This window comes from Dendrobates tinctorius, unplaced genomic scaffold, assembly GCF_039654945.1.
Source record: "Dendrobates tinctorius isolate UK_male_01 unplaced genomic scaffold, ASM3965494v1 ptg000213l, whole genome shotgun sequence".
Taxonomy (NCBI): Eukaryota; Metazoa; Chordata; class Amphibia; order Anura; family Dendrobatidae; genus Dendrobates; species Dendrobates tinctorius.
Genome location: NW_027361880.1, coordinates 359,167 through 374,950, shown reverse-complemented (window position 1 = coordinate 374,950; position 15,784 = coordinate 359,167). Strand labels below are relative to the sequence as shown.

Here is a 15,784-nt window from a genome sequence, read left to right as displayed (position 1 = left end):
GCCCCCAGAACTGACAGCAGGCTCACTATTAGGGCTGGCTGCCAGTCAGTGTCGGGGGCACAGTTACAGTCACCGCTCCCAATAGGCAGAACGGTGACTGAAACCACACCGGTTTTCGTCTGTACGTAACCTAACAAAAAGAGAAAACCACTTGAACCCGATTCATGTAGATAAGGGGACCTGTCAAATTCTGCCAAAAACACCTTCATGAATCAGCGCCAATGTCAAGTACTCTTAACACATTATACAAAGCCACAGACACTGACATATTTCAGAGATTTTTTATTCTATAGTAAGCACCAAACATTCTTAACCAAGTACTTTTAAAAAAGAGATTAATCCTCTATATAGCGAAATAATAAACTAATAAAATAATTAAAAAAAAAAATCAAAAACTAAAAATATGAGAATGCCCAAAATGTGTTTTCAGAAAAATTACTAAAATATTAATTTTCCTATTTTTTGTAATCTTTTCTTGGTCACCAATATCCCACTGCATAGGAATGCTAGCAGCATGTTTACCACGTGTGTTACAGAGTAAGGCTTTATTCACACATCAATAGCTTTTATCAGTATTTGTATGCCAGAACCAGAAGTGTTTCCTCAACAAAGAACAGATGTCAGTCTTTCAATTGTAGTTTTTTTCTGTAGGTTTCACTCCTGGTTTTAGCATACAAATACTAACATAATACTGACCAAATACTTACGTGTGAATAAGCCCTAACATCTCCATCACAAATGAAGAAAAAGCCTGGATGAATAGCCCTTGCAAACTTTATGCTTTCTTGTAGTACATAAAAGTAACCAATCTGACCCACGATGATCCAACTCTGAAAAAGATTTAAAGAAATAGAAAAACAAAACTTTTATTTTTTCATAGTCAAACACTACATGGCAAAAGCCAAATAAAAGAAATTCACCACCAAGCTTGCCCTAATCTCATGACCAATATTCATCATTAACCTTTACATGACCATGACTAAGTCAATATCACTTTTGATGGCCATTTTTTGGCAAATCTAGATTATACAGGCCAGTATAATGGTACGGTCTGAAATCACAGAATATCAATGCGCTTAACTATATTTTCATTGTCAAGTAGAGAGGTGTATTGCAGTTTACCATGCCAAGTGCTATACTTATAGCATAGTTCAAGGTAAACGTCCATACAGTATGTCTAGGGTCACCAAAAGTAGCCTTTACATGGCCATATAAAGGGTTATTGGGCAGTGGTCACTTCCCATGGCTTTGCTCCTGATCTTGCTGTCACACAAGGCTGGAAGCAAAGCTTTTGACAGGACAAAGTAATCCAATCTCCAGCCAACATTCTTGCCCCGAGCATTCATCATATAAGTCCAAAAGGTGTACGCATACTGCTTGTCGGGGTACTGCTGACGAAAGCTGTCTATGAAGCCTTCATCCAGCAGTGCTCCAAATCCCTCTCTCTCCTGGGGAGTGAATCCAGGGGTTTTCTTGTTGGTCTTGGGGTTCTTTAAGTCAATCTCCTGATGCGCAACATTTAAGTCACCGCACAAGATGAGTGGCTTTTTGCTGTCTAATTCCTTTAAATAAGCACGGAAGTCTACATCCCAGCGCTGGCGGTAATCTAAGCGTACAAGGCCGCGGCTGGAGTTGGGAACATAAGCAGCAACCAAATAGAAGGCGTCAAACTCAGCAGTGATCACGCGACCCTCCTTATCGTGCTCCTCAATCCCTGGTAAAAAAAAAGTTAGAAAAACAAGGTTAGAAACATGAAAAAGTACCGTAAATGTATGTGACAAACTGTCGATACTTAATTTTTGCCTAATCATTTTAGCTACTTTTTAGAGCAAAAGTGGCACTTTATTTTTTGTGGCTAAAATGATGCAAAAGTTGCACACATAAAATTTCTTTAGACTGGAACTGGAGTACTGTACATTTGCACAAACATTTTGCAACTTTTTAAAAAGTCATAGTTGATGAATCCACACGAAAACATCTGGAAACTCCATTACCTGCCTACAATGACAAACATAAAAAACAGGAAGGGGTACAGATGAACACAAAATAAACTTTAAAAAACGAGCAAATGGCGAGGAGAAAAAGTAGACACGAGAAGCACAAATGCAATAATGAATAAGACACAAAATAAAAAATCATTATTCACTAGCTTTGTCCAGCATAAGTCTACGTTCACACGTTCAGTATTTGGTAAGCATTCAGTGGCTGAAAAATACAGAAGTGGTGAGGTGTTTCTATTATACTTTTCCACTCCTGACTTTGGCATACAAATACTGACTTAACATACTGACCAAATCCTGATCATATGAACTAGGCCTTAAGGCCCCGTCATACTAAGCGACTTACCAGCGATCCCGACACCGATATCAACGTGTCAGGGGATAGCTAGTAAGTCGCTATGTGATCACTGGTGAGCTTCCACACAGACAGCTTCACCAGCGATCAGCACAGCGATGCCGAGCGCCCGGCATCGCTTGCCATCGCTGTAAAAAATAGAATAAAAATAAAAAATAAAGTTATTCTCACCTTCCGACGTCCCGCGCAGCATTCCCGCCTCTCTCCACGCTCCGGTCCCAGTGATCCTTTGCGAGAATGACCGCGAGATGTCACGGTCTCGAGGGATAACAAAGTCTCGCGATCATTCGTGCAAAGGATCACTGGGACCGGAGCGTGGAGAGAGGCAAGATGGCTGAACGGGACGTCGGAAGGTGAGAATAACTATATTTTTTTTATTATTTTTTACACCTGATCGCTGGTCTCCCGCCTGTCACACGCAGCGATGCGTGCTGGCCAGCGGGAGACCAGCGACCAAAGAAATGTCCAGAGGTTTCTTCCAGCGATCAGCGATACCGGCAGGGGGGCCGCTCGCTGATCGCTGTCACACACAGCGATCTCCCTGGTGAGATCGCTGTTACGTCACAAAAGTTGTGACTCAGCAGCGATCTCGCTACAGAGATCGCTTATTGAGACGGGGCCTTTAGTCTGGATCTCAAAACTCTCACCAACCGCTGTAGACGTACTGTTTATCCTCGGGTTCCAGCAAGGCTGTGTAGGGGCTCAATTTAAAGTCTAAGGGACAATAAACAGCTTGAGGATCAGCTGAACACTTTTGCCCCTTCCTTTCACTAATTGGTGGGGGCCCCTGATCAAAACTACTGAACATTGGCTATCACACGACAAGTTTTTCTTTAAAAGTTTACTTATACTTTGAAAAGAAATTTCACTATGTCTCAGAAATTCATTTTTAGCTGGGATCTTCACAGTAAACTACTCCCCACAGTGACATGAGAGTGCCAACAGGGTTTAAATATTCAGACTTTGCCCACATTTCCAAATGTGCATGCCGCGATCCAAGATATCAGACGTCTGCACAGAGGAAGTGTAGCTGAAAATTGCCCGAATACACTTACCAATGCCATACGAGACATCCAGAGGCTTCTCTTTACAAAGCATCGCCACTCCGCTGTAACCCTCCTTTTCATCAGAACAGGCCCAATACTTATGGGGGTACTCCGGCATTTCCTTAATGTCTGCAGGGAGAGCCTTCTCTGCACACTTTGTCTCCTGAAGACAGAGGATGTCAGGATCCTCTTCTCGTACCCACTGTGCAGCGTATAAAAAAAACGCATTATACAAAAGCCACAGCTGGTAATAGTACAGCAACCACAGGAAAAATTACGTAATGCACGGTGCACCTACCGTTAAACCGTCTTTTTTGACCCATGCTCTAATACCATCAACATTCCAGGAGCTGATCTTCAGTGTGGACTTCTTGCCATCTGCAGTGGTCAGTTTGTCAGGGGCATCCTCATACAGGATCACGGGTTCGGCTTCCTTACCTCCCTTCTTTCCTTTCTTTTTTTCAGGTTCTGATAAATGAACAGGCAAATGATGAACTCTAAAGGCTACAAATAGCTGGAATATATCCATACGCCACCCGACACTTCACCTACCCTCATCTTGTACAGAAGACTCCGTCTCACACTTGATGTCATCCTTCTTTCCTCTTTTAGGCATTCTGATTATCAAAGAGATCAGACGTGGATACAGCAAGGATCGGAGCGTCTTGTATTTGCACCTGTTCAAAAGTAAATAATGCTGTATGTCAAGGATGACACCAGGGAGAGTCGCGCCGATCCACTGCTGCCACCAGTTTGTCAAGGGATGCAACTCTGCTGCCTCCAATCGTCAACAGAATTACGCGCAATTGACGATTGATGGACAAGGCTGCATCTTCTAATAGGCCGGTTTTTGGGGAACTCACACTGAGTGTATGGTATATACACCTCCGATTCCAGCTCATGGGGAAAAAAAACAAATTATATTACCGCATATACTCGTGTATACGCCGAGATTTTCAGCACATTTTTTACTACGGTTGGGTATCTGCCTCCTGTAAGCATACACTCCTGATAACGATGCACAGCAGACAGCACATCTGCTCAGTCGGCACCATTATAGTCTATGGCCCAGTCGGTGCCATAGGTCAGGATCCTGTTGTGAGAGGGGAATTGAACGTATGCCCCAATGTGAAAGCCCCCTAATAATACATCTGCCCACAACCGTCCTTCCTGAGGGATCCTGAGCTCTATAAAGTACAATCTGGAGATTGCAGAAAGGTCATAGGGGCCGTTTACTAAGGCTGTTGCTTCTACATGATTGGCTGCAGCGCTCATGTACCTGTCCCCGCTACAGAAGACAGATAGGGATCAGTGGGGGGTATATGTAACGCTTGGTTTCAGGCGGTGCTTGGTCCACTTGTAGAAAAATATAACGGGGGTAAACGACCTCCTTAAGGGGCTGTGTACATCCTCATCTGGCGGAAACTGTCAGGGAATTCATGGTGCTGAGTCCTCGAGCGATGTGAGCGGGATGTTTTACTGCTTGGTCAGGTACACCCAAAATGACTTCAGACGTCTGTCCACACCGGCTGCAATCGCACAGCGAGGCTCGGACCTATACGACCCGTGGTCTGGCCAGAATGGATCTAGTCACAGGATCCCCTTGACCCACGTGCAGACTGTAAAATCCACCCTGTGAGTGGAATTACCGCTGTCACTCCGCAAATGGAGGGAAGTCTCCCCAAAATCCTAATGAAACGTGTGGAAACTGCGGCTAATCCCCACATCCTTGCACACAACTCCGATCACAGGACAGCAAGCAGGGAGGTGGGAGACTGTGGGACTGATACTGGACGAATGGGCGAGAAATGGCAAAATGAAGCCCCCTGAAATCCCCGGTAATCAGATCACACGGTGTCCGCCATTCCCTTGTCAATACGGCTGACAGATGGAGAATGGTGGCATTAGGCCCACAGCCCGGTACATACGTGCACCCACCGAACCCGGGGACGATCCACACAAAGACACGGGAGGAAAAGCTGAGTCCACACGAGGCTGCCCGGAAACACGTCGTGGGAAGCGGGACACAACAGAAGCACGTGGTGCTGCCGGCGGGAAGGGCGGAGCTTCCGAGTGCAGGTACCGTACACGTGTGGTGACCGAGGAGGAGGGCAGCAAGGTACCGGGGAGAGGACCCCACTACCTCGGTATCCATGTTTATTAATGGCGGCCATTCCTGTAGCTTCTCCCAGCGGGCATATATGGGGCATAACGCACTGCTCTTCCAGGGGAATGGGGTTTGTGCACTGATGGCGCTCAGGCCTGCACTATTATGGTGCAGAAGTGGCCGGCACATTGGTAAGGATATTGGTGCAGGGGTTCCCTTGGCCCTTGTGAGAAGCCCTCTGCTGGCCACTATTGGCTACTGCACCAAGAAGTACTGACGAACAAGTCCTGTCAGGTTTTCCACTACTGGACGCTCCTTTCTGAATCTCCAGAAGGTGCATAATAATACAAAATAAATTGTACTCCTTTCCTAAACAGGCGTCCCCTCTAACTGCATACTAAAGGCTGCAGCCAATCAATGGTCACTAATTGGCTGCAGAGGCGTAGCTCGGGTTTTGGTTCAGAGGGGGCGAAACTTCTGAGTGGGCCCCTAGCCAGGTAACCTTGATTACAACTGGGTGACGCCCCCTAATAGTGGATGTAGGAGATAATTGCGCTGTTACTGATAATAATCCCTATATAAAGACCAAAATGAATATTACCACCATATGGTCAGTGGTAAAAAACAGTCCTGAAGAACATATAAGTGATTACTGTACAGTTATAGTTGGTGACTTACAGATGACATTCTTTCTGATGGAATCGTTCACTTTTCACGCCTTTTCCATCTGTCCTAGACCGACATGACGACTCCTCCAGCCAGGACTCGGCTGCAGAGAATACAACAACATGTTTCATTTCTCATATTCCAGCTCCATCACCATCTATCCTGTGCAAACCCCTCATCCTGCTGATACCCCAATGCTGAGCCACTGCTGCCGTATGTGTCCCTATTACTACACCTGATACCCCAATGCTGAGCCACTGCTGCCGTATGTGTCCCTATTACTGCACCTGATACCCCAATGCTGAGCCGCTGCTGCCGTATGTGTCCCTATTACTGCACCTGATACCCCAATGCTGAGCCGCTGCTGCCGTATGTGTCCCTATTACTACACCTGATACCCCAATGCTGAGCCGCTGCTGCCGTATGTGTCCCTATTACTACACCTGATACCCCAATGCTGAGCCGCTGCTGCCGTATGTGTCCCTATTACTACACCTGATACCCCAATGCTGAGCCGCTGCTGCCGTATGTGTCCCTATTACTGCACCTGATACCCCAATGCTGAGCCGCTGCTGCCGTATGTGTCCCTATTACTGCACCTGATACCCCAATGCTGAGCCGCTGCTGCCGTATGTGTCCCTATTACTGCACCTGATACCCCAATGCTGAGCCGCTGCTGCCGTATGTGTCCCTATTGCTACACCTGATACCCCAATGCTGAGCCACTGCTGCCGTATGTGTCCCTATTGCTGCACCTGATACCCCAATGCTGAGCCGTTGCTGCCGTATGTGTCCCTATTACTGCACCTGATACCCCAATGCTGAGCCGCTGCTGCCGTATGTGTCCCTATTACTGCACCTGATACCCCAATGCTGAGCCGCTGCTGCCGTATGTGTCCCTATTACTGCACCTGGTACCCCAATACTGAGCCGCTGCTACCGTATGTGTCCCTATTACTGCACTTGATACCCCAATGCTGAGCCGCTACTGCCGCATGTGTCCCTGTTACTGCACCTGATACCCCAATGCTGAGCCGCTGCTGCCGCATGTGTCCCTGTTACTGCACCTGATACCCCAATGCTGAGCCGCTGCTGCCGCATGTGTCCCTGTTACTGCACCTGACACCCCAATGCTGAGCCGCTGCTGCCGCATGTGTCCCTGTTACTGCACCTGATACCCCAATGCTGAGCCGCTGCTGCCTCATGTGTCCCTGTTACTGCACCTGATACCCCAATGCTGAGCCGTTGCTGCCGCATGTGTCCCTGTTACTGCACCTGATACCCCAATGCTGAGCTGCTGCTGTATGTGTCCCTATTACTGCACCTGATACCCCAATGCTGAGCCGCTGCTGCCGCATGTGTCCCTATTACTGCACCTGATACCCCAGTGCTGAGCTGCTGCTGCCGTATGTGTCCCTATTACTGCTCCTAATACCCCAATATTGAGCCCCTGCTGCCATATGTGTCCCTATTACTGCACCTGATACCCCAATGCTGAGCCACTGCTGCCGTATGTGTCCCTATTACTGCACCTAATACCCCAATGCTGAGCCGCTGCTGCCGTATGTGTCCCTATTACTGCACATGATACCCCAATACTGAGCCACTGCTGCCGTATGTGTCCCTATTACTGCACATGATACCCCAATGCTGAGCCCCTGTTGCCATATGTGTCCCTATTACTGCACCTGATACCCCAATGCTGAGCCGTTGCTGCCGTATGTGTCCCTATTACTGCACCTAATACCCCAATGCTGAGCCGCTGCTGCCGCATGTGTCCCTATTACTGCACCTGATACCCCAGTGCTGAGCTGCTGCTGCCGCATGTGTCCCTGTTTCTGCACCTGATACCCCAATGCTGAGCTGCTGCTGCCGTATGTGTCCCTATTACTGCACCTGATACCACAATGCTGAGCCGCTGCTGCCGTATGTGTCCCTATTACTGTCCCTATCCTCTAGAATATAGTAATGCCAGGTGCAAGTGCCCTAGAAAACAGTGCCCACATTTTGTCCCCTAGAAAGTAGTAATGCCCTGTGTGTGCCCCTTTGACAGTCACAGTAACCTGTGTTCCCCTATAACAATAAGTGCCCACTTTACTTTTAATAATGTGAGGAGTCCCCCCTCTGTACAGCTCCCCTATACACAGTATGACAGTATAATGCCCCCTCACTGTATATATACTGACCCCTTAATATCCCCCAAACTGTTTGATGGCTCCAACACTGTATGATGGCCATGTCACTATAATCCCCACACTGTATGATGGCCCCCTAGATAGCATCCATATAGTATAATGCACCAGATAGTTCTCAATATAATATAACGCAGCCCCCATAGGCAGACTCTATATAGTATAATGCAACCCCCCATAAGCAGACTGTAATATAACGCAGCCCCTAAATAGGCAGACTGTAATACAATGCAGCCCCCCTAGTCAGACTGTAATATAATGCAGCCTCACATAGGCAGACTGTAATATAATGCAGTCCCCCCCCCCCCAGTCAGACTGTAATATAATGCAGCCTCCCATAGGCAGACTGTAATATAATGCAGTCCCCCCCCAGTGACTGTAATATAACGCAGCCCCCAAATAGGCAGACTGTAATATAATGCAGCCCCCCCTAGTCAGACTGTAATATAATGCAGCCTCACATAGGCAGACTGTAATATAATGCAGTCCCCCCCCCCCCCCCCAAGTCAGACTGTAATATAATGCAGCCTCCCATAGGCAGACTGTAATATAATGCAGTCCCCCCCCCCAGTCAGACTGTAATATAATGCAGTCCCCCCCCAGTCAGACTGTAATATAGCGCAGCCCCCAAATAGGCAGACTGTAATATAATGCAGCCCCCCCTAGTCAGACTGTAATATAATGCAGCCTCACATAGGCAGACTGTAATATAATGCAGTCCCCCCCAGTCAGACTGTAATATAATGCTGTCCCCCCCAGACTAATATAATGCAGCCTCCCATAGGCAGACTGTAATATAATGCAGCCTCCCATAGGCAGACTGTAATATAATGCAGCCCCCCCCCCAGTCAGACTGTAATATAATGCAGCCTCCCATAGGCAGACTGTAATATAATGCAGCCCCCCCCCAGGCAGACTGTAATATAATGCAGCCTCCCATAGGCAGACTGTAATATAATGCAGTCCCCCCCTAGTCAGACTGTAATATAATGCAGCCCCCCCTCAGTCAGACTGTAATATAATGCAGCCTCCCATAGGCAGACTGTAATATAATGCAGCCTCCCATAGGCAGACTGTAATATAATGCAGCCCCCCCCCCCTAGTCAGACTGTAATATAATGCAGCCTCCCATAGGCAGACTGTAATATAATGCAGCCTCCCATAGGCAGACTGTAATATAATGCAGTCCCCCCCTAGTCAGACTGTAATATAATGCAGTCCCCCCCCTAGTCAGACTGTAATATAATGCAGTCCCCCCCCTAGTCAGACTGTAATATAATGCAGCCTCCCATAGGCAGACTGTAATATAATGTAGCCCCCCAGTCAGACTGTAATATAATGCAGCCTCCCATAGGCAGACTAATATAATGCAGCCCCCCCCTAGTCAGACTGTAATATAATGCAGCCCCCCCCAGTCAGACTGTAATATAATGCAGCCTCCCATAGGCAGATTAATATAATGCACCCCAGGTAGACTCTAATATAAGGCACCCCCCATAGGCAGACTGTAATATAATGCAGTCCCCCCCCCCCCCAGTCAGACTGTAATACATTATAATGCAGCCTCCCATAGGCAGACTGTAATATAATGCAGTCCCCCCCCCCAGTCAGACTGTAATACATTATAATGCAGCCTCCCATAGGCAGACTGTAATATAATGCAGCCCCCCCAGTCAGACTGTAATATAATAATATAATGCACCCCCCCATGGGCAGACTGTAATATAATGCACCCCGGGTAGACTATAATATAAGGCACCCCCCCCATAGGCAGACTGTAATATAATGCACCCCAGGTAGACTCTAATATAAGGCACCCCCCCCCATAGGCAGACTGTAATATAATGCACCCCCAGGCAAACTCAGGGGCCCCATAGTGGCCAGGCGGCAGTGCAGGGAGATCAATTCACCCTGCTCTGCTGCAGAATGTAACTGTATGGGCGCTCTGTGCACGTCGATGCAGTTTACAGTAGCATAGCTCCGGATGGGCCCCCTCTGCCCCTCCGGTAGCTACACTCCTGGCTGCAGCGTTATGTGATAATGTCATATGACCTCGGAGGAGCTTCACTGATGAGGGAGGTAATTTTATATGTTTTTATTAATGCACCTTGTGGTAGTACAGAAGGATCTGTCCTGTAGTGGAGAACAGAAAATTATAAAGCAGAAAATCCAATCAAACTCACCCATGCAGGTGTATTGAAAGAGGCCGGAAACAGTCTAGTCTGAATGTGGCCGGCAGATTGCATACAGGTGGACCGCCTTCTTGGCGCACAGTGCACGCACTGTGAGAATTCACAACTCTGCCGTCACATAGAATCACTGCACACTTGTAGCCCTAAGGAAGGACAACCCCTTCAAGAAGTAGCCGAAATATGAGGAAGAGATTGGAGTTGAAAATCTGTCACCCAAAAATCTGGTCTTCACAGAGGTGAACTGTTGAAGATGTTTTGTGTACCTAAAGATCTGAAGAAACCACAAGCAGAGAGAACGTGAGCATCAATTTCACACTGAGGTTTTTGAGGATTTTTTTTTCAAACAGAAAAAGCTTCAAGAAGCTCTGCAGAGGTTTTGGATGAGTTTTTTTTCCCCTGAAGCAGTTTTGGAAGAGTTTTCTTGCAGCTTTAATTGGTCAGTTCTTAATTTGCAGTAGTTTCCTTTAGAATCTGCTTCAAAAAAGTTACATGCGCTGTCTTGTTCTCACCAGGTGTTTTCCAAAACCAGATGAAGAACGCTCAGAAGACTGAACATATATGCTGTAAAGTGCCTGTATAATAGAAAGAGTTTTTGAAGCAATTTTTCAGGTGTCTTTAAAAGTAGATCCGCTCCAAAAGACTCCATGTGCACAAAGCCTAAGGTCGCGTTCACACTTTCAGTATTTGGTCAGTATTTTATCTCAGTATGTGTAAGTCAAAACCAGGAGAGGAACAATCAGAGGAAAAGTATAGTAGAAACCCGTCACCACTTCTGGATTTATCACCCACTCCTTGTTTTGGCTTACAAATACTGGGGTAAAATACTGACCAAATACTGAGTGTGTGAATGTGGCCTTAGCTGCGGACTCAGTCACTGACGGGCACTTTTTAAGCTCCGGCACCCATATTGGCCACAGGGAGCTGATGAGTTACCACGACAGACACTCATGTTCATTCTCCATTCATGTCCTGCATGTGACAGACATCATAAGAGACTGTGATGTATACTACATGCAGCACTACAGAAGTATTGTCTATAATACAAGCAATGGCAACGTTAAGTCCCCAAAAGGGACTAACAAATAAGTTGGAAAAAATAATTCGAATCACTAGCCTTACCCAGTTAAAAATAATGAAATGTAAAAAAAATCTACATATTTGGTATTACAGTGTCAGTAAAAATCCGATCTGTCAAAATATAAATTTAATTACACTGGTAAAACCTTTAAAGAGGAAAGAAAATCAGAACTCCAGAATTGCAGTTTATGTGTAGCTGCAATACTGCAAAAAACTAATACGAGGCAATCAAAACATTATATCTACCCCAAAATGCTATAAATATAAAATTCCAGCTCGCCAGACAAAAAATAAGCCCTCACGCAGCCCCATAGATGGAAAAATAATGACTTGTCGGCTTCAGAAAATGTCAAAACAAATCAAATTTGTTTTTTACATTCAAAGTTGCTAAATGTATTGAAGCATGCTCACTTACATTATCCCCCACCACCGCTCTGCACGGAATAGGCTGTGCTGTTCTTGGACCGGCGGACCTTAAAGGTACAGACTCCCTTGCCAATCCCTCCCCATTGCACTTTGCACTTTTTTTCTATAGCACTCTGGCTTTTTATTTATTAAAAAAAATATATTGCCATCCTCTATTTTACTGCACACTGCACTCTAGTATATATTGAGAGCGCCCTACATATACAGTATGTTAGATATATATAACCGCCATTTTTGTATTTCACCTTGTTTTATCACTTCTGTGCAAAAAATTTAATGCACAATTTGTGAGAATTCATTTAATAATTTTTATATATATTTTTTTTTTCAAAATTTTTTTTCTTTTTTATGTAATTTTTTTATTATGCACATTAAATTTTGGCATTTTAGGATTGGCGTAGTGGTTTCTATACATATTTGATTCTCATTACACATGTTTTGAATATAGACTATTTACTATATAATTTTATTTTACATGTGTAATTTATCCATATATCATGTAAATGTTTGGTCCGCCGTGTTATATATATATTCACTATTATCCATTCTGATTAACTATACGAATCCAAGTATCGGCACGTTCTGTTTTTTTAGTATTATTGTATAATTATTGTATACCAATTATGTCTAATAAAGGTTGATTATTTTATACTCCATTTTGTATTTTTTATTTATATTTTTAAATATATTTTTACATTTATTGACCTTTTTCTTTGACCTGTAAATTCGAGTTTCTCTTTTTCGGTGTTACGGAATAGACCGCGAAGGTTAGGAACACCCAGGTATGCTAAATGTGGTGTTTTTGTTACAGACTGTCACTATGACTATTGTCCTGGGGTTTGAAGGAAGTGCCAACAAGATTGGAGTCGGAATTGTTCAGGATGGGAATGTTCTCAGCAACCCGAGAAGAACCTACATTACCCCTCCAGGACAAGGTAAGAGGGTCCAGAAAGGGTGACCGAGAAGGTATATTCACACATGGGAGAAATTCCTGTGACTGAAAATCACCTCCACACAATGAGGTTGTTTGTGGCATGAGCATGGAGCAAAAATGGTGGAAACATGTCTACTATTACTCTGCAACCGGAGAAATCTCTCTACAGCTGACCATAGTCACATCTGTAAAATAATAAGCGGAGCCAGAAAGCACAATAGCTCATGGTTACAGTCATGTATATGTATTTTTCTGATTATAAGGTGCACTTTTCAGCAAGAGAAGTCTTCTGTTCTGAGGTACCGGGGTCTGGCATTATTAGACTTCCCCTCATAATTTCCTTATGATCAGGCAGGGCACTGCTGAAGCCTTGGGTTGCATGTAAGCCACTCTATAGGTATTAATCCTGTCTCATCCCTAAATCACTGGGGTATTTGGTTCTGACACATTATCCATTGTCCTGTATCATCTGAGTAGTTTACAGTGGCTGAATTTTTTTCTTACATTTCTGTTGTCTTCTAATAGTGTGAAAAATACAGTTGAAGGGGTTGTCTCATGTTCTTGTCTTCAGGAGCACACTGCTCCCCAACCTCTTGGCCCCCAACTGGCACGGGTACTCTCCTGGTTGACTGACATTTGGGCCAGCAGCATAGTTGCGTGTGCGGTTGGTCTGATCTTTTTGTTTCTTTGATGCTGCAAGCAGACGCAGCTTTGGAGAAGGGCCACTAAATCTGGCTGGATCCGTGATCCGGACAGTCTCAGAGCATCGCTTGTAAGCTCTATACAGAAGTGTTAGCACACACTCGTTTCCTAGTAAACTGGCCTCCTGTGATGGACAACTGAGGTGGCCGATAAGTTCTTAAAAGTAATTTGCAAAGTTGCTTCTTTTTTCAGGCGTATTGCAATTTTACCCATGAAAAAAGATAAGCCAACTCCTATAAATGATAGTCTCCAACATGTGGACATTTTTTAAGTCTGTTGTAACTACAGTGGCTTGTGAAAGTATTCATCCCTCTTGGCATGTTTCTTGCTTTGCTACCTCACAATCTTGAATTTCTCTGTTTTTTGATGGTTTGTATCAGTTCATGTTAAGAACATTCCTACAACTGTGAACACTTGGTTTTCTTTTTATTGTGAAGCAAGCAACAAATAAGACAAAATAACTGAAAACTTCAGTGTGCATAACTATTCACCCCCATAAAGTCAGTACTTTGTAGCGCCACCTTAAGCGGCAATTACAGCTACCATACAAGCTGCTTTTGGCCATTCCTCAAGGCAAAACTGCTGCAGCTCCTTCAGGTTAGATGGTTTCCTTTGGTGAATACCAATCTTTAAGTCTGACCACAGATCATCAATTGTATTAAGGTCTGGGCTTTGACCAGGCCACTTCAAAATATTTACATATTTCCCCTTAAACCACTTGGGTGTTGCTTTAGCAGTATGCTTTGGGTCATTATCTTGTTGGAAGGTGAGCCTCTGCCCCAGTCTCAAATCATTGACTGACTGAAACAGGTTTTGCTTAAGAATATCCCTGTATTTCACACTATCCATCTTCCCCTCGACTCGGAACATTTTCCCTGTCCCTGCTGCTGAAAATGGGGATGGTTTTCTTTGGGTGATGATCTGTCTTGGTTTGACATCAGAAATAGCTTTTACCTTGTTGGGCAAAAAGTGCAATTTTATTCTCATCTGACCACAGCACCTTCCTCCATACATCTTCCCTGCTGAAGAAAAGCAGGCCCAAACCATGATGCTGTCACCACCATGTTTGACAGTGGGGATGGTGTGTGCAGGGTGATGAGCTGTGTTGCCTTTACATATCGTTTGGCATTGTTTGGTTTCATCGGACCACAGCACCGTCTTCCATACATTTGGGGAGTCTCCCACATGGCTTTTGGCAAACTCAAAACAAGCCTTACAACTTTTGTGTGCAGGTAAAGGTTTTTTTTCTGCCCACTCTTCCATAAAGGTCACCTCTATGGCATGTACAGCTTATTGTGGTCGTATGGAGAGATACTCCAGTCTCTGTTTGAGACCTCTGCAGCTCCTTCAGGGCTACCTTTTGGTCTCTGTGCTGCCTCTCTGATTAATTCCCTCCTTACTCGGGCTGAGAGTTTTCGTGATCTCTCTTGACAGGTTTGTTGTGGTACCATGTTCTTTCTATTTGCTGAGTAATGGATTTGATGGAGCTCCGGGGGGATCATTAGAGATTGGTATTTTTTTTTATAACCCAACCCTGACTTGTACCTCTCAGCAGCTTAGTCCCTGACTTGTTTGGAGATCTCCTTGGTCTTCATGGTATTATTTGGTTAGTGGTGACTATTGGTTAATGGTGTTACAGCCTCTGTGACCTTTCAGAAAAGGTGTGTATATACTGACAGACCATGTGACACTTAGATTGCACACAAGGAGACTTCCTTCATTGCAAAGGGTGTGAATACATATGCACATGCCAATTCTTAGTTATTTGATCCCATAAATTTAACTTATGCTTATATTCTTCTCCCTTCACCAACTTAGACAATTTAGTGCTGTGCATCACACACAAATCGGATTACAAAAAGATTTAACCACAGGTTGTAATGTAACAAAATGGGTAAAAAGCCAAGGGGAGGAATACTTTCACAAGCCACTGTAGTTTAGGTCTCTGTTGCTGAATTGTTCTTGGTAAAAAATGATTAATAATCTATCAAAAAACTACTATGGATTGCAGATTGGTGAATTTTTTTCAACAATCTGAACCATTTTCTTTGGAGATTATTGCTCCAGTTGGTATAAATATTTACTCC

At 44.8% G+C, this 15,784-nt stretch overlaps 2 protein-coding genes across 8 annotated transcripts in view; one reads left to right on the top strand and one right to left on the bottom strand.

Moving 5' to 3' along the window:
• Positions 1–267: 267 nt before the first annotated feature.
• Positions 268–5,762, bottom strand: APEX1 (apurinic/apyrimidinic endodeoxyribonuclease 1). 3 transcript variants are annotated; one of them, XM_073554745.1, is made up of 5 exons: positions 5,545–5,762; positions 3,954–4,078; positions 3,700–3,869; positions 3,411–3,603; positions 268–1,714 (listed from the first exon to the last, which is right to left on the bottom strand). In XM_073554745.1, the coding sequence occupies exons 2-5, from the start codon at positions 4,015–4,017 to the stop codon at positions 1,200–1,202; spliced, it is 942 nt and encodes a 313-aa protein (XP_073410846.1). In that variant the 5' UTR covers positions 4,018–4,078; positions 5,545–5,762; the 3' UTR covers positions 268–1,199. The 3 variants fall into 3 exon arrangements, with proteins under 3 accessions (XP_073410846.1, XP_073410845.1, XP_073410844.1); XM_073554744.1 differs by lacking the exon at positions 5,545–5,762 and adding an exon at positions 5,340–5,473; XM_073554743.1 differs by lacking the exon at positions 5,545–5,762 and adding an exon at positions 5,330–5,464.
• OSGEP (O-sialoglycoprotein endopeptidase) overlaps positions 5,341–15,784 on the top strand; it is a 54,477-nt gene continuing 44,033 nt past the window's right edge. The window contains exons 1-2 of one of the 5 annotated variants that reach the window (XM_073554739.1): positions 5,341–5,480; positions 12,873–12,996. In XM_073554739.1, the coding sequence (XP_073410840.1) occupies positions 12,882–12,996 (115 nt within the window). In that variant the 5' untranslated portion in view covers positions 5,341–5,480; positions 12,873–12,881. Of the gene's footprint in view, positions 5,521–10,310; positions 10,995–11,080; positions 11,168–12,872; positions 12,997–15,784 lie in introns of those variants that run through there. The other 4 variants (XM_073554738.1, XM_073554742.1, XM_073554740.1 and 1 more) reach the window with 4 other exon arrangements.

Bases quoted from the DNA above. Each gene is read 5' to 3' on its own strand.
- APEX1 (XM_073554745.1), bottom strand. From the start codon at position 4,017: ATGCCTAAAAGAGGAAAGAAGGATGACATCAAGTGTGAGACGGAGTCT. The intron at 3,604-3,699 runs GTAGGTGCACCG...TACGCTGCACAG, and splicing joins TCAAAAAAGACGGTTTAACG to TGGGTACGAGAAGAGGATCC. The intron at 1,715-3,410 runs GTAAGTGTATTC...TTTTTTTACCAG, and splicing joins GGATGTCTCGTATGGCATTG to GGATTGAGGAGCACGATAAG.